Below are 27,014 nucleotides of genomic sequence, written 5' to 3'. Positions count from 1 at the left end.
CATGTTAAGTAGGCTTATGACGTTTTATGAACACTGAGCGGCCTCTGGCTGCTAAGCCTGAAAGAAAGCTTCTAAAAGTTTTCTAAAGCAAATTATTTCTGAATTTCCAAGCCAGCCAGGCGGGTCTTTCTCTATGGACTTTAAGCAGGTTAATGTGACTTTCACTTTGTCACTAATTTTTTTCACTAGTGTCACTTTGCCTGCTCAGCTGCAATATCAACCAGAATGAGCCCCCTCCTTAGCCCTGGACTGGGCTACTTGGAGGAGACTGACGGCACTGTCAACCAGTTCCCTCCACACTGACAACCTTGATGAGCAACAGTGTTAAGTCAAAGTCAAGTCAATGTCACTTTCCATGAAAAGTGTAGCTTCTGGCTGCTAAGCCCTGTGCCTAATCCCTATCCACAGTTTTCCTGAAAAATAAGTCGTTACGCGCCATATTAGTTACGCGCCATTGTAGTTGTGTCCCTCTGTCCCACCTGTGAATATAGATATATATATATATATATATATATATATATATATATATATATATATATATATATATATATATATATATATATATATATATATATATATGTTTTTAACTACGTAAAATTTGAAAATATACAACATTCTTCGATGTCCCATTGTCTGTGCATATAAATAGATTGTCAGGTTTACCGACTCTTAAACATGCAACATAAAATTGTCCATGGGAAAAACAATCCGTATTCAGATCTATACCTCATTATTCTAATGATTACCCCTGAGCTTTGTTGATGGTGATTGCTAATCAAACATTCCCTGTGTCCCCGTCGTCATTTATATATCCCCCTGTGCCCCCGGCGTCCCCGTTGTAGTTGTGTCCGTGTGTCCCGGTCGTCATTTATATTGCCAGTATTCTGGTCGTCATATGTGTCCCAGTGTCCCAGTCTGTAATTTCTCTTTGAGCGTCCCGGTCGTCATTTATATTCCCTGTGTCCCGGTCGTCATTTGTGTCCCGGTGTCCCGGTCTGTAATTTATCTTTGAGTGTCCCGGTCGTCATTTATATGTCCCGGTCGTTATTTGTGTCCCAGTGTCCCAGTCTGTAATTTCTTTTTGAGTGTCCCGGTCATCATTTATATTCCCTGTGTCCCCGTTTTTAGTTTTCTTTTTCTCCTTTATTTTTCAGTTTTTTTCCTTTTTTTAGTTTTTTTTCTTTTTCAGTTTTTATTTTTTTTTTAGTTTTTTAGTTTTTTATTAGTTTTTAGTTTTTTTTTTCTTTTTAGTTTTTTTGTAGCTTTTACCTTTTTTTAGTTTTTTCTTTTTTAGTTTTTTACCTTTTTTAAAGTTTTTTTTAGTTTTTTAGCTTTATTAGTTTTTTTAGTATTTTCTTTTTAGTTTTTTTGTAGTTTTTACCTTTTTTAGTTTTTTTTCTTCCTTTGTATTAATGCTAAAGCCAAGGTTTGAACCTGGAACCTCTCGGACCTAGAACCTGGAACATAACGCTTTACCAACTCAGCTACTTCGGCTTGAATACATTCGTTTTTGAATTGGTATATGATGAAATAATTCAGACGTCATATGCGGACTGACAGACAGACACACAAACAAACAACTTATTTTTATATATATAGATCCCCTTTTCTTCTTAAGTAACTATGAATTTTATTATTTAACCTTTAATCCTTTCTTAGATACCTTAATTTAATGACATGTATTTACAAAATATAATTAGATGGAACTTCTTCAAAAACAGAAAAAAAAACTTCAAAAACACAATACAGATACGCGGAAAAATATAAACTTAAAAACCATTGTCCCCAACTATTTTTCTCTCAAGGTCGAAATATAACAAATAAAACTAAAAAATCAAGAGAATACCTTATACTTACAAATCATAATCATGGCTGCTTCTCTGTCAACATCAAAATATGTACAAAAATAAAGTATCTAAAATGTACAAATAATGAGAAAAAAAAATCAAACTTACAAATCGTAGTCAGCAGTTATTGCTCTTTCAACGTCGAAAACTGGTACAGACGATGATTTTATGTCATTTACTCCCAATACAACCTTCAAAAGATCCATTCTAAAACAGGAAAACGGTTTTAAGGACAAATGGACAAAAAATTATAGCAGGTATATACCCTTACCTTTACTTTTAATTCCTTCTTCAGGATACTTTTCGGAAAAATTCCTATGGAGGTGGAATTCATCCTTCCTCTTTGCAGGTAAAATCGTTCGCAGCCACTGAGCCCCCGAAGTTAGTTCTGAGCAGGGTTGCCAACTGGACACATTTTGTGTCAAAAGGACACATTCTCATGTGCTCAGGACATAATGACATAAAAGGAGAAAAATCAACATATTTTAAAAACTTGGGACATAAAAGGGTAAAAAAGAGACACATTTTGTAAATTTACGACATAAAACGAAAAATTTCCCAGCTGGATATATATTTTGGCCAAAAAATTATTACTTCCCACCAAATTAGTACTTTTTCTGTTTTATTTTATTTTTTTTTACCATCCAGGTTTTGTCAGAGACGTCTTAAGCAAAGAATTTTCCGTAAAGTAAGGGATTTACATGTTTGTATGAGTTTCTTGCTTTCATGCTTAGTTATTTTGTATGAATCTTTCATTTTTTTTCGTTTTCATTATATTTGATGGTCGCTAACTGGTCGCTACTGGTCGCTTTGAAGGGGTTTGCAAAGCATCTTTTGGTTAATATTACGACTGGTACAAAAAATAACCTCTAGGTTTTGCGATTTCAAGATAGACACATTTTAGCTAAAAATGATACATGTTAGCTAAAAAAGACACATATTAGACACAACATAAAGACACAACATTTTAAATGCTCAGGGGACCCATTCATAGAGCAAAAAGTTGGCAACCTTAATCCTGAGTGAAGCTACGTGAAGTGAGCTATTGGAGAATTTAATGTTTTATAGGATTCAAAAAAGAGATTTCTAATAAAACACTAATAGACACTAATAAATAAACACAAAATAAACAGTAATAAAATAAAATAATGAAATAAAATAATCTAATATAAATAAAATAATATTAATAAAATTATATAATAAAATGAACACTAATAAAATTTCTAATTATAACGTTCTTAAAAAATCGCGTTGAAAAGAATTTTCTTGAAAATATCTAAATTTTAATTTATTTTTAACTTCAGAGAACTTGTGATTTTGGAAAATAAAATTGACCGAGAACGTTTCGATTTACGAAAAGTAGCCTGTATTTTTTTGGTATGAAACTATATTCTAGATGTGCTAAACCAAGTTTCAAAATATAGCTTAATCTTCAGAACAAAGAGCGTAGTCGATTTCTAAGAGTGCAAATCGGCACTAGTGTCAACAGAAAAAATCACCAACGCTATGTAGCCTTTGGTGTTTCTTGGCATTTTTTAAACTCAGTAATTCTGTTTTTCTCAGAAACTAAGATCATACAATTATAACTACAGTAATGTTTGTGCAGTTACACTTATAACACAAATTTGTCTTTATTATTACGCTAAAAAATGCCTAGAAACACCAAATGCTAGATAGTGATGGTGATGTTTTCGTCGACACTAGCACCATTTTCCTCTCTTTAAAGTTGCTCTACACTAGCTCTACACTAGCACCATTTTCCTCTCTTTAAAGTTGCTCTACGCTAGCTCTACACTAGCACCATTTTCCTCTCTTTAAATCTGCTCTACACTAGGTCTACACTAGCACCATTGCTCTACACTAGCACCATTTTCCTCTCTTTAAAGTTGCTCTACACTAGCTCTACACTAGCACCATTATTCTACACTAGCACCATTTTCCTCTCTTTAAAGTTGCTCGTACTATTTGATTCAGTCTAAAAGTTCAGGTGGATTTCGAGATACTTTATAAATCTTGCAAGTTATTATCAAAAATTAGAATGGTTATAGCAAAATCGGGTCTGGTACTATCAAAATAATATCAAGTATTATCAAAATCTTGTGTAATTTTATCAAACCTCTTGCACTACATTATCAAATTCTCGTCTGATATAATGAGAATCCTTTTTTGCACTATCAAAACCTTACGTTGTATTTTCAAAATCATACAACCTATTAACAAAATCTGGTAAAAATTCCAAGTCCCTAAAAAATTATAAAGTTATAAATGGCACCACAATTGATTTTTTTATTTAGGTTACGTTGTGTTAACTGATTCTGAGTTAGGCTCGTGTGGGATTGTATGGTATACCAGACAAATACATTAAAGTGATTAGTGCTAGTGCCATCTAGTATTAGTGCCATCTAGTATTGTTTTGGGTTAATTTAAAGCTGATATTTTGGAAGGGTAACTACCTCTCGGGAAGTTAAGATTCTGTTAGACTCCTGGATGAGAGAAGTGCTTTAGTTGTCAAACACCTCGGTTCCTCAGTTTCATAAATTATGAGCAAGCGTTCGATTCTGTTGATAAAAGAGCTTTAGCAAAAGTCTCATCCATGTATGGTATACCAGACAAATACATTAATGTGATTAGTGCTATGTATGTGCTATGTGCTATGTACGAGAATAACACTGCTGCGGTTAAGGCAGAAAATGAGGTTAGCAACTGGTTTTGTATTAATTCAGGGGTTAAGCAGGGTTGTGTTCTATCCCCCTTTATATTGATCATTTTGATGGACTTTGTCTTTAAGAAAACAGGAAAGGCAAGTGGAGACCACGGAATCAAATGGGGAGGAAAAACTCTCCTGGACTTAGATTATGCTGATGATTTAAGCATCCTAGATAAAAGTGTGAGCGAAATGAATTAACTTTTAGAGTTTTGCGAGTTCATGGTGTTAGAATAGGATTGAAAATTAATGTTAAGAAGACTAAGCCGCTAAGGCTAGGAATAAGTGAAGATGAAAAGGTGGTGTTGGGTAACGAAGATATTAATCTAGCGAACAGCTTCACTTACCTAGGTAGTATTATTAGTAAAGACGGTGGGAGCAGTGAAGAAGTTAGAAGTAGAATAGCTAAGGCCCAGGGTGTTTTTTCACAGTTAAAAAAAGTTTGGAAGAATAGTCTACAAATCAAGATTAGAATATTGGAAGCTACAATGATAACAGTGATCGAATATGGCTTTGAAGCATGGACACTCCAAAAACCGGATGAAGATTTGCTAGATATTTTCCAGAGAAATTGCCTACGGATGCTTCTGTGCACCCGATTCTGAACCCGGAAGGGTTCAGAATCGGGTACCCAGAAGATTCTGGGTACCCGGCTGACTGACCGTATTTCAAACAGTAGGCTGTATGAAAAATATGGTTCAATTCCGCTTTCTAGGGCTATGACGACAGAAAGGTTGAGGTGGCTAGTGCACATTCTGCGGATGAAGGATGACAGATTGCGGATGATTGTGCTTTTCAGCAAACCGTCTAGGGCTAAACGGAAAGCAGGTTGTCCTTGTCTGGGGTGGGAGGATGTCATAAAGTAAGATTTAAAGGAAATGAGAACTTCCTGGGAGGGTGTAAAGAGGGAGGATTTGAATAGATTGGGATGGAGGAGGAGCGTGCGTAGCTGTGTTGGCCTCAGGTGGCTTGGTGCTGCGGTGAATTGTTAGTAGTTGTAGTATATTTTCAGACTCGGCATAAACTGATTCTTTTGATGTATCCTTTGATATAAAAATTTCGTTTTTAGAGTTTCCGTCATTATTGAACCGCGTCACTTCTTACTTACAGTTCATTACCACGAACTGTTTTATTCTTCAACCTTTTCGGAAAGCAAGAATTCTGTGAATCAAGTAGTTACTCTACTTACGGTTACTTTCGGTACCCGGTTGCTAAATTTTCTTTTCGTTTTGCTTGTATTACAACTTCTATCAGAGAAATTCGCATGTTTAATCCTTAAAAAAAAGGTATTGAGACCCTGAATAAAGATTTCACATGTTAAATATTAAAAAAAAGGTATTAAGACCCTGAATAATTTCTTTCCGTTTAAAAAAAAATGCAAAATAAATATAAACAACCAATATACCAGCTTCAGGATCATTCCTACCGTTTTAAAGGTTTTGAAACTGATGGATCATTTACTTGAAACTGATGGCTGATTCCTCTAATGCTTTGTCTTCAAAATCTTTGATGCACCAGAACATTTTTTATCCTCAAGTTAAAAAGCTCAAGTTTTCAAGTTATCCTCAAGTTTTGAACCCGTCCCGATGAAGTTTGAACCCCAACCGATGGAGCATCGTGGCCGCAAGTTTCAACAAGAATTCTGTGTGCAGATTGCTTTTAGATTAGATTTCAAAATTCCCCGCCAGCTCACTTCATTTATCACAAAACTAGACATTTTTAGAACCAATAAAAAAACAATAATTTACGCTATAGTGAACAATCAAAAACTGAAATATATTTGGATTGGAAAAAATAATTTATTTCGCCTCGTTCGATTTACATTATTAGTTGACAAGCATATTCAAGATGAGGGGTAGAAAAAGGAAACATAAATCCTTAAAGAAAGGGAGGGGTAAGCCAAATTTCTTTAAAGCTTGAGGAGGGAGATAGATATCTGAAATGCAGGTTTTTTGTAGTTAATTAAATAAAAAAACAAGTTTTTTAACTGAAAGTAAGGAGCAATATTAAAACTTAAAACGAACAGACATTACTCCGTGCATGAAAGGGGCTGTTCCCTTCTCAACGCCCCGCTCTTTACGCTAAAGTTTTTACTGTTTAATAAAGCAAAATTGAGAGAAAGAGTCAAACTTTAGCGTAAAGAGTGGGGCGTTGAGGAGGGAACAGCCCCTTTTATGTACGGAGTAATTTCTGTTCGTTTTAAATTTTAATATCGCTCCTTACTTTCAGTTAAAAAACTAGTTTTTTTATTTAATTTCTGAACGTTTTTAAATTAAGGCATGTGTTGATTTTGGCTCTCCGCACATGAATAATTAAAACGAAATCTGCATATTAATTTATTTTTATGGCTAAATGGCTTTCTCATAGTTTTGATCGGACGATTTTGAGAAAAAAAGAGCGGGGGAGTAGGCATAGTTATTCTCCAATTTTTTCGTTATTTAAAAAAGCAACTGGAACTTTTAATTTTTTACGAACGTTTTTATTAGTAAAAATATACGCAACTTACGAATTAGCTTACTTAACGAACTTCTATATTTGTATGTTTTTATGCGTATATGAGGGGGTTCACCACCTCGTCAATACCTCGCTCTTTACACTAAAGCTTAAATTTTGTCCCAATTCCTTAAGAATGACCCCTGAATCACAAAGGCCGTAGAATAAATGGTTGAAATTAATAAAGTTACTTTAGCATAAAGAGCAAGGTATTAGGAGGAGGTGAACCTCTCATATTTGTAATAATTTCTGTTTGATTTAAGTTTTAATGCTGCTCCTTACTTTCAGTTGAAAAAACTTTCATATTTTTTTTTATTGTTCTTTAAAGAATGTTAAAAAATCCTGCGCTCCGTTCATGGAAATTTTCTTCCTCCCTGACTAATTCTTCCATGGAAAGATCCTCCCGCATAACCCCCTCCCCCAACCCCTCCCCCAGCCTAAGAAATCCCACAGAAAGCGTCTGTACACTTACCAATAACCATTACTATGTGTAAACACTGGTCAAAGTTTGTAACTTGCAGCTCCTCCCACGGGGACTATGGAGGAGTAGGTCATCCCCAAAGACATGGTTATTAGGTTTTTCAACTATGCTGAATAAAATGGCTATCTCAGAATTTTGATCCGTGACTTTGGGAAAAATGAGCGTGGGAGGGGGCCTAGGTGCCCTCCAATTTTTTGGTCACTTAAAAAGGGCACTAGAACTTTTCATTTCCGTTAGAATGAGCCCTCATACGACATTCTAGGACCAATGGGTCGATACGATCACCCCTGGGGAAAAAAACAACCAAAAAACAAACAAATAAACACGCATCCGTGATCTGTCTTATGGCAGAAAATGCAAAATTCAACATTTTTGCAGATAGATGCTTAGAACTTCTACTGTAAGGTTCTCTGATACGCTGAATCTGACGTTGTGATTTTTGTTAAGATGCAATGACTTTTAAAGGGTGTTTCCCCCTATTTTCTGAATTAAAGCAAATTTTCTCAGGCTCTTCAAAATGTGGGCTTCAGGCTCTTCAGGCTCTTCAAATCAGCGTCAAAATGTGATTCTTTTGATGTAACTATTGTTATACAAATTCAGTTTTTTAGAGTGTCGGTTACTATTGAGCCGGGTCGCTCCTTACGTTAACAATCGTTAACAATTACGTTAACAATATCAAACAGTTCGTTACCACGAACTGTTTGATATTTTGTTCAAGGTGAGGGGCATGGGACAAATGTAGTTTCAAGGGGAGGGGCATTTCGTAACTTTCATCTCTGTGCGGTTATATGAATGTAATTTTTTACTTAACACTCGAAATGTTTCTGGAATGATAAGAAAGGCTGTCAGCTGTTCAGCTTCCGAATCACAAGCATAGTCAAACATATTTCTCCTAAAAAAATGAGGATTAAGAGGCAAACTTTATTAACGGACAAATTTTATTAACGGATTCTTAGTTAACTAAAAAGTTGACTACGATACTAGCATTAAGAATTCCTCGTTGTTATCTATACAACGTCTATATCCATGTCTATATCTATCTATATCCGTCTATATCAATCTATAAAGAATTTTTGGAAAGAAATCTGAACTTGACAGCTTATGCTTGCGAGAAGTATGGATGAAAAAAAAAACCTCTTTCCTTAACATAATAGATAGGATTGTTAAAACAAAAAATATTTTTATTCCACATAACCTGAGAACTATAATTAAATTACTTTTGACGGAGTTATTGATTTTCAAAATGAAAGAAAGACTTAGACGGGTAGGCTGTGAATTTTAGAGGAAAGACCCAACCTTATATATTAAATCCTCTTTTTCCTCCAGACGCACCTAAGGTATCGACAAGAAGTCTCAAGTCTTCGTGGTAGCTTGGCGCCTCCTCCAAGCCCGCGCTCCGACGCGTAAATCTTACTACAGCACCGTAGGTGGGAACGCAATTTGGTTTTGTTGCATACACAGCTTCGATACCAATATTGGTATCTAAGCTGTGCTGCCAGTTTCCTGTCTCCAGCCGCTAGCATCGCTACCGCACACTATGTCCCAAAAATAAATCGAGTTTTCATAACTGTATTGGTATCTAAGCTGTGGGTTACAGGAAACTATTAAGAAACTGGAGGTATCACAGGTATATCCAGTTTATGGTGTTCTTGGGACAACTCCTCCTTAATGGTCATGTATGGTAAAAGGCTTGGCTCTTACAGACCTTGGTGATTCATTTAGGGTTCCCCAGATTGATTAATATAGCTGTTTATTAAAAGCGCTTACTCAGAGGTTGTATTTTTAATTCTGGAGTTTACTTTTCTTCTTGTACAAGGAAACTAGAGGTGTAAAATTTTCACAAAATGGTGTATTTCTGGTTAGCCTAGATGATTTTGGTCTACTTCATTGTTTTGATGTTTTCAGACCTCCCCTTCCTGAACCGGATGGTCTTTTCTTAATTTCTTGTAGGGCTGACGTTATAGTACGTTTGATTTTTTTTTTTGCTAAGCTTTTCGTTATATTTGCAAAAGCCTGGTAAACTTTCATACTTCACTGTTTTGGCAAAGAAAATCCTAAAGAAAAAAAGTAGATTGCCTTGGAAAATCCTCCCAGCAGAAAATCTCCCCGTCCGAAAAATGAATGCAAACTTCTCAATAGCAAATACTATATGTAAACAATTTTTCAATCTTATAATTTAAAGGGATTTGGAGGGTCAAGTTATCTCTGAAGGCATAGTTTTTGAACCTTTCAATTATGTTGAACAAAATACCTCTCAGAAAAAATAATCAACGATTTTGGGAAAAGTGGGACATGGTAGAAAATAGAGGGCAACCAGCCCTCTATTTTTTTGTTCAATCAAAAAGAGCACTAAAACTTTAAATTTCTGTTCGACTGAGCCCTCTCTCGATTTTCAAGCACCATTAGTTCGATACGATCACCACTGGGAAAAAAAACAGAAAAAGCAAAAAACAAAAGTATAAACAAGCGACCGTGATCTTTCTTCTGGCAAAAAATACAAAATTCACATTTTTGCAGATAGGAGCTTAAAACCTCTCCCGTAGGGTTCTCTGATAAGATGAATCCGCTGGTGTGATTTTCATTAAGATTCTTTGATTTTAAGGAAGTATTTCTCCTTTTTTTAAAAATCAGGGAAATAAAAACTCTCACTAAAATGAATCTAAAAATGATTAGCTCTTAGCTTTTGGTAGTAACACTAAGCTTAATGAACCTTAAGCATTTCGAATCAGAATAATAAAACCAATTCGTTCGATATATCTATTGATATTAAAATTCCGCTTTTAACAGTTGCGTTTTCTAGTGAGCCGCTTAGCTCCTTACTCATTGTTCGTCACTATGAACTGTTTGATTGAAGTGAGCTACGTGCCTTTGTTTTTGTCTTGTAACCTTGCATATGTCAACTAGATGTCAGCAGTAGATGGGGACACAAGGATATGTCAGTTTGATTGGAATGATGGTGACAATCAGTAACATGTGTATAAAATTTTGATAAGAGTAATAGCCACGTGGCGACCCTGCTATAAATGGTATTAACTTTTAAGGGCTGGACGCACGTAGCGTGTTTTACAAAAACGATTTGCAAAACGATTTGCAAAGCACTTTTGCAAAAAAAAACGATCGGTGACGATTTGCAAAAAAATAAATAAAACTGCGCCGATTTGAGTTTGAAATTTTTTTTTGTTTTTGGTATCAATTTGCAAAAACATCGTTGAATTTCATTGGGATCATCAAAAAAAAACTCCGTAAATTAAATATTTGATAATAAAGGAGCCCCATAGTTTAATAATGAAAGATTTTTAAATTTATTTAAATTATTCAAATAAAAATAAAAAACAATACAAATTTTAAAATAAAAGAACTTAATAGTAATAGTATAAGGTTTAAATAATAAGCTCAAGTCAATCATACAACTATTGATAATCTTCAGTATGTCAATGACGTTTAGTTTTGAAAAATCTCGCGCAAAAGTCATTGTTATTGTACCGCCACTGTTTGCCCATTGAGCTGCTGAGACCGGTCCTCCACCCCCCAAAAAACTACGTGTGTTGCGCCCTTTACTTCCTATTAGTAATAGATTAAATCCATTTGCACATAGCAATGCTTACATCCCAATGACAGAAACTGGCTTAAGATTCCTGGCCTAAAGAAATTACTTTTGCAGACTAATCGTTGACTATACATAGGAAAAATAATTATTTTTCGGTTTGCTTTAACTAATGAGGGATTTATTCGAATAGAGCCGGAACGGTATGCCTGGACAATACTGTGAAGGTGCTAAAACTACTTTTTATGAATAGTTCGGTTCGAACCTTCTGAGAATATTCATCAGGGACCTTCTCCGTTATACATACAACGGTTCGAACCCCCTGAGAATATTCATCAGGGACCTTCTGTGGAGATCGCTTCTTGTGGCATTTAGGCTAGACATATACCAAATATTTAAATTTGTTCCCTGCTTAACTTAATTAAGAAGACCAATGCTAGTCGATATTGAGCAAAATTTCCTTTAGCAGATCCTTCCCTTCGTGCATCCTCCGCCTCAACAAGTCGGACACATGGAGTCAAACAATGAGCTTCTGGTCTCAACTATTGTTTATTACAGTTGTATATATGGTTTTACCACAGCTTAGATACCGATACAGTTATGAAAACTCGATTTATTTTCGGGACACTGTGCGTGGTAGCGATGCTAGCGGATGGAGACAGGAAACTGGCAGCACAGCCTAGATACCGATATTGGTATCGAAGCTCTGGGTTTTACTATGTAGTTTTCACACCCTAATTTATGGATTCCTCTAAGTACTTGCCACTTGCTTATCGCATAGGCAGAGATAACAATGGAGGAAGTAAGAAAGCCACTGAAAATACATTTCAACTAGTGGTATACGCATAACGGAAAAAAACCGAGAAGCATACGCATTTCTACGATTTCCTAATAAATTCTGATTTTCGTCATAGAGTTTGGCTGTCTTACGTTCTCTGAATCCCCCCCCCCTGAAATAAACTCCTTCATAGGGCTTCGAGGTGGTGCTGTGATTAAACAGTTTTCAATTTGAACAGTATTGGACAGGAAAAAAACGTTCCAAATGCCGAATTAAGCCGATTCCCATTGCTAATAAAGCCGTATAATAATAAAAGAGTAGTACCGTCTCATTCTCCGCTGTTTCCCAGCAAAATACTTTCTACCTTGAAAAGTGAATACCACCCCCCCCCCAAACGGGTCAGATACAGCCTGTTCTTCATATTAATTAGTTTTGTTATATTTATTGAATTCCTTCCCCCGGAATAAATTCGGCTTCAGAATGGAACTGTGATTAATCAGTTTCAAATCAGAAAAGGAACATTCACACTCCTGTATTCTAACCCCTATCTATGCTACTTATTCACAGTGGTTTTCAAACGCAGATTACCTTATTAAAATATTCTTAAATTTGCAATAATAGACAATTTAGAACTAACTTTGGCACTTCTGAAATGTATGTTGTATTTCCGCGAGGAGGAATTTTTCCAAATGTCTGGCATACATATAGGAAATTACTTGAGGGAGGGGGAAAGTGTAGGTTTAGGAAACTCAAAACAAGCAAATTATATGGAAGAGCTGGGAAATACTGCCTGCAAATGTAGAATATGGAGGCGAATCCAGGGGGTGTGTTTGACAGGGTGCGTGAGCAAATAAGAAAGAAATATTCCGGGCAGAATAGAGGATCCAAATGAATTTTTTAGGACAATTTTTTTTCAAGGATAAAAAGGAGTTCTGTAGATTAATGTTGATGCATTCTCCTTATCCCTTATTTATATTTTTAGAACTTAAAAAATGGGTCACTCTCCAAGCTCCCCCATCAAAAAAAGTAAAATGTGTAAAAGTCTTGATGATCCCGTGTGTCATCTCAGCCCTAGTGGGGTGCAGGGAAAAGGGCTTAGAGTTTAGTGTACATTAATAAACCTTGAGATTATGTCCATTTTTCCCAAAATTTCTGATAGTTTTCATGGAAATTGCCTATTTGTGTTTTTCAAACTTTGCCTTCTCCCAGAAAGTGTCGGCCCCGTTAAATTACTGCTTCCATGATTTATTAGTCCCCCTCCTCTCCTTAGGAGAAACCGTGGTACTTGTTAGTTATTCAGAACACACTCAAGAATTTCGCTCTGTAAGATTTGACAAAAATCGGTTTACCTCTCCGCAATTGGTTATGATTTGCTTGTGGGAAAAACTACGATCTAGCTATATTTGTATTAAATATTTAATATATAGAGTTGATTCGGGTCTTGGGTTATATTTTACTTAAATATTTAATATATAGAGGGGGTTAGGCATTTAATATTATGCGTTCTGGGCGGCTTTCTTCCCATAATTTTCTGCTTTAGTTCCTATAATTTTGTTAATAGAGTATTATATTTTCATCATATTTTGGTATATTTCATTAGGGTTAATCTAACTTCACTTCTTGAGTGTGTTCGAAACCGCTTAATATTCTTAAAGCCAACAATTGTGTCCATTCATGTGAAGACATTGGTCAATTTATGATCCATCATAGTTTAGCGCTTGAAATTCAATTAATACTAACACCCTCATTTAATGCTCCCTTTTAGCTTCATTATAATTCACTGTTACAGAAACCCGCAAAAATGTTTCCCACGAAGGATCTCGGTACCATTTAAATTGCACCTGTATTATATGCACCTTCTCTCCTAAGCACTTTTGGTACAATAAGGATCCACTGAGGTTCCCACAAAATGAAAATCTTTCAAGGGATTTGTAACTCCAATATCAACTACACCGGAGGAAACTGTAAGTGGTGTAGCCGAAATTTGAGTCCTGGAGGTTGAACCAAAATAAAAACGTATTAAGTACAAAAGTCTGTTTTGAGGAATGCACTACTTTATATTGCCATCTCCAAAACCGAAGAACCATTTTCAAAATTTAGCAGGAAAGCAAAAACGAGTTCTTGAAGCTTTTGCAAGAGCAGCTTCGTTTTAGGATCCAAAAATAACAAAAGTAGAAATTGTAGTATTCAACTAAATGGCGGTGCTCATTTTTGGAATTAAAAACTTTATTATTTAAATAGTGAAATAGCAAACAACTAAAAATTTTAATTAAAGTTTTGGTACTTTTATCTTATAGCCACCGCACTCAAGATCTTGTATCGCGAAGATGAGACAATAACCGGTTGTCATGTCTTTATACCAGATAATATTAGCTTCGGCTCGGTGGGAAACTTCACTGTAGCTATATTTTAATTAAATATTTAGTTAATATTTTGGTTAGATTAGGTTACGTATTTAATATAATACAGGTTGGGCGGCCCCCTCCCATAATTCTTTGCTGTCTTTTTTTATAAATTTGTTGATAAAGTATTATATTTTTATCATATTTTGTTTTATTTCATTAGCATTAACCAAACTTCGCTTCTCGACAGAACTTCAGTGTGGTGGCTATAAGACACAAGTACCAAAGTTTTTATAGTCTATATTTGTTTATGTATGTATTATATATGTTTTATAGTCAGCTAGGATCTGTATTATAAACAAATATAACGGACTCTACCTATCGATGAGAAGAAAAGAAGCCTAAATACATTATGAGAGGGTTACGTTTTTCTTCTTCTTCTTTTTCTTATCTCTCTCCTATAAAATACGTTAAACGGTGGAAAATTCATGACAGACAGAAAACACGGTTTATCGACAAAATTAAATCCCGAGTTCAGTAAAGCTAGTCCGGAGCTGATTCTAAGACACTCCCGAAGTTACACGTCGAATAACAATTTTTTCCAATTTTTCGTTAATTTTGCTATTCTAATGGAAACACTTGTCTATTTGCAGAAAAGTTTTACATTGTTCCAAGTTGGAGCTATAAGACTCTTTTTTTTCTTTTCTTTTCTTTTTTTTTTAGTTTCACGTACTAGTGCTAGTCAAGCTCATCCCATAAATGCTTAAACAAGAAGTAAATATTAATATTGGAAATTGGAACAAAAGAAAACTCTCGAAGTGAAATTTAATCTGAATTTAGTTTCACCACGTTGAACTGATTTTTTTTAAGAATTTTTCTTTATGTATGAAATTTAAATATACTATTCTTTAGTCGAAATATCCTGCAAACACTACATCTTAGTTTTTCTTGAACACTAAAACAGATACATATTAGCTTAAAGGAGTATCAATCCCCTTTTACACTTTCCCAGAAACTTCTGATCAACGAGGAACCATCTGCCAGCAATATCCCGGGCGCGTGGGAACGGCTGCTGAAAGAAGCTCACACGATCCCGGCAAGGATAACTACTCCCTGACGCCTGCAATCGCGTGTCAGTCGTGCTTCGCATACAGTGCTGGAAACAACTGAAATTTAAGTGTTGAACTTGTTGCTCAGTGGATGTACTTTGAAATGAGCCTCAAGCGCCCACATCCCGATAGTGACTGTGATAACTATTCTGAAAAAAGCTTATGCTCCTCTCCAGTTGAAGAAGGATCAGGTCACGGAATGACCCGTAAACGAAGAAGAGGAATTATTGAAAAGAGAAGGCGTGACAGAATTAACCATAGCTTGTCAGAACTTCGACGTTTGGTGCCAACAGCAAGTGAAAAGCAAGGATCAGCTAAACTTGAAAAGGCTGAAATTCTTCAAATGGCTGTTGATCACCTGAAAATGTTGCATGCTAAAGGTGCTATGTCTTTTGATCCACAGAGAGTGGCCATGGACTACCACAATGTAGGGTTTCGTGAATGTATGGCCGAAGTTTCACGGTATTTAGTGACTGTTGAAGGACTTGATTTGCAAGATCCCCTGAGATTACGAATGATGTCACATCTACAACACTATACTGCGCAAAGAGAACTAGCTCAAAGACAATCTCAGTGGTTCCCTCAAACTTATCCAACACCGGGAACTTCTTCTATGTCAAGTTACCAACTCCCTCCTTTACCAAGTGAGCAAAATTTTATACCACCAATGCCTAATGAAGACCAAATAAATGCTAATTTTGGTGTTCAAACTTCAGCTCGGGTTTTTTGTGCACAAATACCCCCTGTACATCCTCAAAATGCTGTAAGCGCTGCAGTGCAGTACCCCTACCCCAATGCAAATACAGCAATAGGTACTGGCTTTGGTCAATATCAACCGAGCACAAGTAGTTCCTCCCAGCCAAAACCTTATAGACCTTGGGGTGCCGAGCTGGCTTATTGACGGTGACTTGGGAGGTGTTTCTTTACACCTCTGTGAATATTTTCAGGATGAACTATTAGTTTTCTACTTGAAATAGGTGCTTATTCAAAGCATATCTGTGGCTCCAAATTGAAACCTTTCTAGTCTGTGTACATAGTGATATACACACAAAGATCTCTTTTATATTAATTGTTAATAAATCATTTTGTTGCTATGAAAATGGATTTGGAAATCAGGCGTAGGGAAACTAAAAAAAGATACAAAATAAACTTTGAAGTATATTTAGACTAAAGTATGGAACGAAAACAAGTAAAAGAAAGGTATATAAGAAATAGGTAAGCACGAGTAAAAATAGTTTTTATTAAGGAGGGACATTATTTACGTTAAAAAGCTGTGTTTAAAGCAGTTTTTTTTGCAGAATGGGGGTTAAAATCTGAAACATCCCACAACCTACATTCATAAACATAAGAATTTTTATTGTCTTTCCCAAATGGAAAGGGAGTATTTAACAATATATTTGAAGACGACTTAGAAAGTAAAAAAAAATTCTTTATCAAATATCAAAACTTGAAACGAACAGAAATTACCTGTATATGAAAGTGGCTGTCCCCTCCTCAACACCACACTCTTTACGCTAAAGTTTTTTATTGTTCTAAAAAATAGGGCTGTGACAAAGAGGCAAACATTAGCGTAAAGAGCGAGGCGTTAAGGAGGGGACAACCCCTATCATATTCGGGATAATTCGTGTTCATTTCAAGCATAAATGTCGATCCTTAATTTCAGTTAAAAGAAACTTTTTTTAATTTCTAACGTTTTTCAACTAGTGAAGGCTCCAATTTGGCTCACCGTACATGAAAAGTTAAAACAAAATTTACATATTAATTTTGGCAGATTTATTCGATATCTAAAAGTTTCTGCCTCCTTAATACATTACTCTTTTCGCTAAAACTGTTAACACTTAAAAAAAAAACTTCTCTATTCTAATAAAAAGGCCCAGTGTTTCAATAAAAAATTGTTAAAATTTTTTTAAGAAATTGGAAAGTGTTAAAAATTGACAAAAAGCAAATGACAGTGTTAGAAAATTGGAACAAACAATAAAACTTTAGCGTAAAGAGCAAAATTTTAAGGAAGGGGCAACCCTTCATGCATAGAATAATTTCTGTTCGCTTTCAGTTTTATAGTTGCTCCTTACTTTCTTTTTTTTATATTTAATTCCTGATCTTTTTTCAAATAATGCCGGTAAATCTGGCTCACGCTCCATGGAATAGAATCCCCCTCACAAAAAAAACCTCCCTGGAAATTTTATCTAACGTAAAGTTCACCCTCCCCAGTTAAATTCCCTCCAGAAAGTTCCATCCTCGCTGAAAATCCCCCCTCCACTTAAAATTGCCTGTGGACGATTCAGCTCGAAAAAATCTCCTCAGCATTCTTTCATTTGATTAAGACTTTACTATAATCGGTTCCTCGGTCACTCCAGAAATGTCCCCTTCCGTGGAAATTATTCTCTGGAAATCAAAACACGTGGAAAATGGATATTTACCCTGGAATATCTCTCCATGTAATATTTGGCAAAGAGAATGTAAGACAATTAATAAGAATCACGTATAGTAATTATGTCAAATTCCCCAGTGTAACACTTCCCCTGGAGAATTCACACACACTTAAGAAATTTCCCTCCCCAAGAAAGATTCTTCCATTAGAAATCCACCTCAATCACAACCCACCCCCCTCAAAAAATTGTCTGTATCCTTCCTAATAGCAAAAATCTTAGGATAACAATGGGCAAATTTCATAACTTACAGATCTCTCCCCACGAACTGTGGGGGCTATTTTACGCCTAAAGACATAGGTATTTGATCTTTCAACTATACTAAACAACATGACTATCTCAAAATTTTGATCAAATAACTTTTGGGAAAAATGGTCGTGGGAGGGGCGCCAGTTGTCCTGCAATCTTTTCGGTCGCTTAAACAGAGCCATAAAACTTCTGATTTCCGTTCGAATGTACCTTCTCCCGATCTTATAAAACAATTATTTAAATACGATCACCCCTGGAAAAAAAAAAATAAACACTCATCCGCAGTCTTATGGCAAAAATAGCAAAATTCCTCATTGTTGTATTTATGAGCTTGAAACTTCCACACTAGAGTTCTCTGGTACGCTGAATATGATTGCATGATTTTCATTAAGACTCCTTTAATTTTAGGGTGTGTCCCCCCCCCCCCTATTTCAAAAATCTGGCAAATTTTCTAAGGTTCGTAACTTTTAAACATTATGCTTGATGAATTTTACATAGTTGGAATCAGCATAATAAGCTGATTCTTTTGATGTATCTATTGAAAAATCCTGTTTTTTAGAGTTTTGGTTACTACTGAGCCGAGTCGCTCCTAACTTACAGCTGGTTACCATAGCTGTTTGAAAACCAGAATTAATTCAGATGACTCCCCCACCACCTAAAGATAGTTCTCAAGTGGATAAATTCACTCAAAATTTATGAGGCCATTTTTTAGTATGTCACTTTTTTTTATTGCTTCGCAATGTCTTTACAAGAAATAGCCGCCATTGGGCTTAATCCCTGTATTATTTGGAGTAATGGCTTGCCGTAGTTAACAAATAACACAAAACGTTCCTCACGTTTGTGCGATAGCGCGACAAAGGCGAATAGTACTAAAAATGCTAAAGTCGAAAATTGTAAATCGAAAATAAAATCAGTAATTCTGATACTGGGAGCAGAATGGTTTTTGGATCAGAAAAAGGAGAAAGGTGTGGTCTCCTCCAATCGTCTTGTGTCCATTAATAAGAGATTAGTAAAGGAGAGAAAGGTACAGGCGCGTCAATTCATAAAAATCCAGGAGCGAAACAATATATTTCAAAATCTAGAGTAATTCAAGATCTAGGTAATTTTGTTACTTTTCCGATATTTTAAATAAAAATAACGAAAAAAAATGTATTTTCAATGAAAATACCGGGTAAAATAAAAAAAATCCAAATCTAGGTGGGGGGGGCAAAACCTATATGGGCAATTCCCCCATTCCACCTCCAATTAACACTATGGGAAGACGTGGTCTATTCTAACCGTTTTATACAAGCATTAGGACACGAGTAAATCTACTCTCCGCTATTTACGACTAAGTTTCCTTAGGCTTTGAATCATTATTACCCTCCCTCTTTGCACAAATTAATTCGAGGATTCACGAAACATCTTAATAAAAATCTCTATTGTTAATATACAAAAAAAACGCAAGTAATATGTTACTTTTATGTCAAGGCTGTGGTTAGGGAACATTGCCTTGACCTTCTCTCTCTCCGTTTATAACCTTGGACACGGCTCTGTCCCAACATTTCAAATTCACTCTTCACGAGTTATATTTTTGAGCAATGCAACTAATGGAAAAAAATTAATATGTTAACTCAATTCAATTCTATTTCGTGAAAAAATCAAACAAATAAACAAATCAAAATATAGACAAAATTAGATTTTGTCATGCTTAAGTGACAATATCCTAATAAATTTATTTTTAAGTGGGGATGCTTTTTTCAACAAAATATGCCAAGTCTCATCTACACTGCTTTTACTTGTCCTTTTTTCCGTTTGCTGTTACTTGTCATTCACGTTTTTGTCATTTTTGTCATTTTGTCGTTACTTATCATTCGTTTTCTTCTTCTTTATTTGAGCCAGATCCGTAGCCTAAAAGCCCACAGGCAAGGAGATCCGTATTCATATTTAAATAAAATATTCTGAATAATATTAATCCCACCACTTTAATTAAGTAATTTGCGATCGTAGAAACAACAAGTTGAATCATAATATTGATTAAAAAATAAAACAAAAAGGCGATTCCCTAGAATCTTATTGCAAAAGCAGATTCTGCAGAACTTTTTGACTTTATGGCTCGTATAAGCTTAAGCTGCGCCCAAATTTTTCAATTTTGCCCATACTGAAACCTTTTGAATTTTATTTTCAATCCTCTAAAAAGAATTAAATAAATTAAATATTCAGCCTAAATGAGAAAAACTAAACAATCTGTAAGCAGAAACACAAGATTCAAAGTACCAAAGACGTCGAAATACAACCATTTTTAAGGTTTATTTAAACAGTTTTTGGTCTTCTTCATACCTAAAAACCATGATTTTCTAAGATTTGGCATTTATTTCTTTTTGAATTATGAAACTTCTAGTAAATTATAACACTTTGTCAGCGCTGTCACGTTGAACTGTAAAACAAATATACAAAACTAATTAGCAAAATAATTAACTTATTTTTTCATAAGTGTTTCTTAAGTAAGTGTTCTTTAGTAATTGTCCGCTTCTTAAGTATTTTGGTGCCATATATTTTTAGCTTATTTTCACTGATTTTTTACTGACGTTCTTTTTTTTAATTTGACTTCCGCTAATAACAAAACCTGCATAAATGCATGCTGAGGTTATATCTTATTATGTCTTGATTTTTTACTTTTTTTTCCTGTTGGTAATAAATATGTGAGTATTTGTATGATGCAGCCCGACCTAATATTCTTCATCTAAGTAGAAACTGTATCTCTGACGCTCAATCCTAACGAAATATACCTAAATATGATAAAAATATAATACTTTAGAAACAAGTTTAGACTATATATCTGTACATTAGGGGAGTTGGGGGTAAATTATAGAGGGTCCGTATGCCCAATGTGTTAGGTACAGTTATTCTGTATATTATGAAGAAAGAAATGTTTTCTAACTTCACACTGTTCAAATACTTTACCCCCCCCCACCTGAGCAATTTATATATTTCCTATCTATTATGTCATTTCTCTTTGTCTTGTCTCAAACTAAGCTGAAAGAAACTAACAAAAAAACCGGTTCTACAATGCATCAATTGAACAACTTGAGTGGTCGGGCCTATATAATATAAGTACCTATGGGTGATAATGTTAATTTCTGATTAACTAATTAAAACAATTGGATTTGGTTTTCACTGACGTTGGTACTTAAAAAAAAACAAGGTCAAAACTGCAAACTAACGAATGAAAACCAAACTAAGATAATTTTGCTAAGGATATTCCTGAAAATAATTATTATTGGCTAAAAATTATCTTCATATTATTACCTTGTTTTTACTGCCATATCTAGAAATATGGTCCTAGAAATTATTTAGAAACAGCTCTAGCTAGAATATTAGGGTTAAGAAAAGTTTCTTAGGTTTCAAATACGCTTCAATTTGTTTTCAAGGGTATTGCTTTTTCTTGGACAGGCTTCGTTCTGAAGGTTTTTCTCCTTTACTTCTGTTACCTTCTTGCTGTCCGGTTAACCTAATATAACCACCTCCCCCCCCCAACGTGAAAAAGTCCCCTGAAAGCGTTGGTACGCCTTCTTACTGTCCGATCTAGTGCAGTCATAGACTATTACAAGGAAATAAAACAAAGCTTCTGACTCAGTGTCGGGGAAGTCCCTTTAGATTCCTGTGTCATTTCTTGTTATCCCTGCTTTGGGCGGAGCTACTTTACTTAGCCTAGCCCCCTACTTTGCGAGTGGACAAAACAAAAGTAATGTCACTACTAGAATAACAATGGAAATCCCACAAAACAGGCTATTACGTAGTTCGACTATTGATTATATCGAAATATTTGCATCGACTGGAATAATATTAGTAATTTTGAATACTAGATCTCTTTTTCATCACTAATGGATAACATGGTTCCAAGAAATAATGTATTTTTTCTTCAGTTAAGGGAATTTTTCATGTCAATGACAAAAGTTAGTACCAAGTGAGTGAAACAATTGCGCCTAGAGGTCGTAACAAATAACTTATTGATTCTACCTGAGACAAAACATTAGTATTTTAGCTTCAAATGGGTTTTTTTCAAGCTTTTACGGCGAAAGAACTGAAATCATGCAACAAAAATCACTGACTGTCAGTGACAAAAGTTAGTGCCAAGTCAGAGACAAGCAGTGATACTATGACACCTAGGGGTCGTAACAAACAATATTTCAGTGACAAATAGTCAACAAGTCATTGACAAAAGTCAGTGACAAGTGAATAACACTATTACGCTTAGAGGTCGTAACAAACAACTTGTCAGTCACTATTTGTCAGTAATAAATAGTCGATGACAAAGTCACTGACAAAAGTTAGTGCCAAGTCAGTGACAAGTCAGTGACACTATTACGCCTTGAGGTCGTAACACACAACTTATCAGTGACTACTTGTCAGTGACAAATAGTCAGTGACGAAGCCATTAAAATAGTCAGGACCAAGTCAGTGAAAAGTGAGTGATATTATTACGCCTAGAGGTCATAAAGAACAAATTGTTGATTCTACCTAAGATAAAACATCAGTTTTTAGCTGTAAATGGGATTTTTTTCAAGTTTATACGGCTAAAGGACATACAAACATTCAGATATATTAATAGGAGAAGAGGGTCTTGTCGTAAAACCACTCTTAAATAGTTGTAATGTATGCAATGACTGCTCCATAATTTTATTTTGAGCTTTCTGGAACTTTTTAAGGGTGGTTGGAGTTTTTGTTATTAGGAGATAAAATTTCTTTTTAGTTTGTTCTAATATTGTAAAATTAACCTGTTTAGTCTATGGTAAATCTTATATAACAAATTAATTTATTCCATTTTTCATCTTAATGATTCACACTTTGTACTAACAAGTTTGTAAAGCGTCATTCTGAGACCACGTCCACCTTTCTTTCTAAGAACCGATAGCCATAGCATTACTTGTATACGATGAATGGCATATTTATAAACAGGTTTTTGTTTTTCTAAAGATCAGCTCTTTGAAGATTTAATCCTCCAAACAGACAAACTTAAACAAAAGGTATTCAAAAATGACACATTACTACTGGCAGTGATTTGCGACAGAGCACTTGAAATTGCCTGTCCAACCTGGCTCGGGTTGGACAGGCTCGGGTGACACTATAGTCCACTTTTTCGATAAATGCACGATTTAAGAGCCATTTACGCACGCCGTCCGCAGTTTTTCGAGTTGACCCTTGCTCAAAATTCAAGTGTAAAATTTATGATTGACCAATTACAGCCAAGAGTTAAAGCACATTTTTTCAAAGTAAAAACGATGGAATTTTTGAACAGCAATTTTCGTTCTGGAACAGAAATTGGACGAAGATAAAAAGGCATAATATTGTTTGAGAGCAATTGGATTAGAATATTGTTGGTGCAAGCTTTTCAAACCAATTTATGGCTTTTTAAGTTTGCATGACTTGATAAGTTTCTATACTGCTTACATCTGCTTTGAATTGCGTCAGAGCCACGTCTGTTATAATACCTTTTCTCTTCCCCCACCCCTATGACATATAAATATATATATATATATATATATATATATATATATATATATATATATATATATATATATATATATATATATATATATATATATATATATATATATATATACAGAATGAAATATAAGTGAAATACAGAATGCGACAAAACAAACACAGAAACAAACGCACACCATACGAACGAAAGCAAAAAATATAAGCTATAAAAAATAATAAATAATAAATATTAAATAATAAATAATATATAATAAATAAAATGTAAAACATAAAAAAACTATAGAAACAAAAAAGAAAGAAAGAAGGAGAAAGGAAGACTGTTTTCCTGCTTTAGTAATCAATATAGATAATCATTTGAAAAAGGCATTAACCCTGCTCATCCATCCAATTACATAGGTCAAACAGCATAGCCATACACAATCAACCGCAAAGAATAGTCCATGTACAGGCAGTCGTGTCGTAAGTATAAGTCGTCATATACCGAATATGACGACTTATACTTACTTAAAAATCATAAATCAAACAACTATAAATCAAACATATAGATCAAAGGCGACCACCCCACACATGGGCTCATCAGGAGAATACACACTTGCCTATAGGGCATATATATAGAAATTGCGTCGCAATTTAATCAGCTAAAATCGGAAATCGTAAAACTGAAGTCTGAGATTGAAGAAAAGGACACAATAATTGAAGCTGCGCTTCAATCTACACTAGATGTTCAAATAAAAGCGACTGACTCGACCAACCAGAGACTTTTGGAGCTAGAAGTACGAGATCGGAGACTGAACCTGCTATTACACGGACTAACGAAAGAAAAACATGGCGAAACTCTACAAGCTAATTTCGAAGAAGTCATGAAAAACAACCTTGGTCTCGAAGACAGCCCCAAGATAACAAGGCTATTCCGAATTAAACAAAGGTTCGACAATGTGTCTATTCGTGCATCGAATTCCACCAAAAAGGCAGCACCGCCTGTTAGGTTCTCGTGCCTGAATGAATGGGAGGTTCAAACTGTACTAAAATCTGTTGGGAAACTAAAAGGATCGGGCATGCGGATATGCACTGACCTGCCTCCGGAACTCAACGCGCGAAGAAACCTGTTACTGGCAAAAGCAAAAGAAATACGCGAGTCGAAGTCTTTTGCATTCGTTCGACTTAAGCAAAATGGTTCGTCTTTAAAGTTGGAAGTGAAAAATGCTAGCAATGATCAATGGATTGCATACGATGATGTTGCTGTATCTTAAAGGATAACAAAAGCTGTTGAATTGAAGTAAATGCACTGAGTTAAACACTGTGATGGGTGTTTCTGTTGAACGTTCTTTGTGCTTTTTTCTAGACCTAGTAGTAGTAGTAGAAATAATCAAGTTCCGTTTCTGTCCTGGTTCTTATTTTTCAGTGTCATCACATGTCTTTCTGTTTGGTACACAGTCTCGTGTAAGTAACCATCCACCCAGATTCAAACCCCCGGATTCTCTGGTAAGTCATTACATTTAGTAATTTAAATGAGTTGGGAAATACTGCTAAAAAACTACTCCGTCTCCAAAAAAGTCCCCTGGATCTTGCAAAGCATTTTTCAAAGCTGGGAATCCATAGTAAAGATGATCGTGATTTTTTTATTGATAACCTCCCTGAAAATAATTATTTGTTACCGGAAAATGTCCCTAAATACCGACCTACGCCTGGAAGTTTAAGAATCGCTTCCCTTAACTGTAGGGGATTGTTAAAAAGCCTTGACCAATTGTCGTTGTTCCTTGCTAATCACGGAGTTGATATTTTTGGGGCTTGTGAGACATTCCTTTCTGAGTCGTCTGCCCCCCTCGCTCGTATAGATGGGTATAAACATTTGTTTAAGGACAGAGAAACACGGAAACACGGTGGTATTAGTATGTTTTTTAAACATGAACTGGCAACTAAAATTATTACGGATTTTGATAACCTTTATGAAGAAATGCTTTTTGAATTTATCCTTGTGGAAATTGAAACGAAGAGTGAAACTCTGCTTTGCTGTGTGTTATATAGACCGCCTTGTGGGTCACCAGCCAAATTTTTGGAATCTCTCGATAAACTGTTATCTTCCATGCTAAGTCTGTATAAAAAAAACTACTATTTATGGGGGATTTTAACATCGACCTCCTTGCTCCGTCTAAACTCAAACAAGCTCAAAATAATTCTAGCTTAGCAAATGAATTTATTTCTTCATTCCTTAGTACTGGAATGCTTCCTGCATGCCGTATCCCTACTCGCGTCACAGACACTACCGCGTCTTTAATTGATAACTTATTCACCAACCTGGATCTGAAAACATGTGATGTGATTATTTATGATGATTCTGATCATTTTTTAATCCTTTCAGAAGTTACACTTGATAAGCCAAAAGTAGAACATCCTGAACGGAAAACTCGAAAGCTTGATGCAGAATCGATTGAATCTCTTAGAAACCAATTAAATAATATTAACCGTAGTCCGTGTTTGGATAATCAGGATGTTGATCAAGCAACTAATTATTTTATACAAGAATTTGAAAAGGCTTTTGATCGTGCGTGTCCTGCGAAAACAAGTAAATCAAGACGCCAAGAGCCAAGAAAACCTTGGATCTCTAAAGGGATTGTCCGATCAATTAAAATAAAAAATCAACTTTATAAAATCCGAATAGAGAACCCAAGTGAAGATAACAAGGAAAAATTCAGATTATATAAAAACAATTTAACTAAAGTGATCCCTGCAGCAAAAGCGTCACATTATACGAAACTTTTTGCAGAAGCTTCGGGTTCCCCCAAAAAATCTTGGGAGATTATCCATGGAATTATTGGAAAGAAAAAAATGTCTAAATTTCCTGAATCTATAAATCATGGTCCTGAACTGGTGTCTGATAGACCTGGTATAGCAAACGTGTTTAATAAGCATTTTGCCAATGTTGGTGTACGTACGGTAAAGGAGTCTGTAGCTGCTAATAATTCTGAACAAAGAAATAAGTTTGAAGATTACCTACCTCCATCTTCTTTGTCTTCGCTATTTTTAACGCCGACTTCAAAAGAAGAGCTGATAAACATAGTTAATCTTCTAAAACCTGGTGGAGCTGAAGGGATTGACGGTTCATCTACCCGACTGTTAAAACTTATTATTGCTAATGTAGCTGACCCCCTTGTGCATATTGTGAATATTTGTTTCAGGAGCGGGAAGTTCCCATCATGTTTGAAATCTGCACGTGTTATTGTTCTGCACAAAGGAGGAGACCCTAAAGACCCATCTAATTATAGACCTATTTCAATCCTTTCCGCGTTTGAGAAAGTTATTGAACGGTGCATTTACAAGAGAGTAAATAATTTCCTAGAAAAACACAAATACTTTAGTAAGTCACAGTTCGGTTTTCGGAAAAGCCATTCAACGGAACAAGCTATCCTAGCGGCCACGCAATATATTCATGATGCTCTTGATCGAGGTGAAATTCGAGCGTCTATATTTATTGACATAAAAAAGGCATTCGATACAATCTGTCATAAGATTTTACGGAGAAAGCTTGAGAATTGCGGTATTCGAGGACCTGC

The 27,014-nt window shown here is 35.2% G+C and overlaps 2 protein-coding genes across 2 annotated transcripts in view; one reads left to right on the top strand and one right to left on the bottom strand.

Annotated features, from left to right (window-relative positions):
* Positions 1–27,014, bottom strand: part of LOC136027972 (trypsin I-P1-like) — a 72,604-nt gene that overhangs the window by 31,417 nt on the left and 14,173 nt on the right. The window contains exon 3 of the mRNA XM_065705465.1: positions 1,956–2,054. Coding sequence (XP_065561537.1) covers positions 1,956–2,054 — 99 coding nt within the window. The remainder of the gene's footprint in view (positions 1–1,955; positions 2,055–27,014) is intronic.
* LOC136027971 (hairy/enhancer-of-split related with YRPW motif protein-like) lies at positions 15,208–16,382 on the top strand. The gene has a single exon (XM_065705464.1). It carries the CDS (start codon positions 15,390–15,392, stop codon positions 16,197–16,199), a length of 810 nt encoding a protein of 269 aa, XP_065561536.1. The 5' UTR covers positions 15,208–15,389; the 3' UTR covers positions 16,200–16,382.

Source organism: Artemia franciscana, chromosome 6 (genome assembly GCF_032884065.1).
Source record: "Artemia franciscana chromosome 6, ASM3288406v1, whole genome shotgun sequence".
Taxonomy (NCBI): domain Eukaryota; kingdom Metazoa; phylum Arthropoda; class Branchiopoda; order Anostraca; family Artemiidae; genus Artemia; species Artemia franciscana.
Note: the sequence above shows the minus strand (reverse complement) of the source record. Positions and strands in the feature narration are given on the sequence as shown.

Excerpts from the sequence above, each read along its gene's own strand:
- LOC136027971 (XM_065705464.1), top strand. The coding sequence starts at position 15,390 with ATGTACTTTGAAATGAGCCTCAAGCGCCCACATCCCGATAGTGACTGT.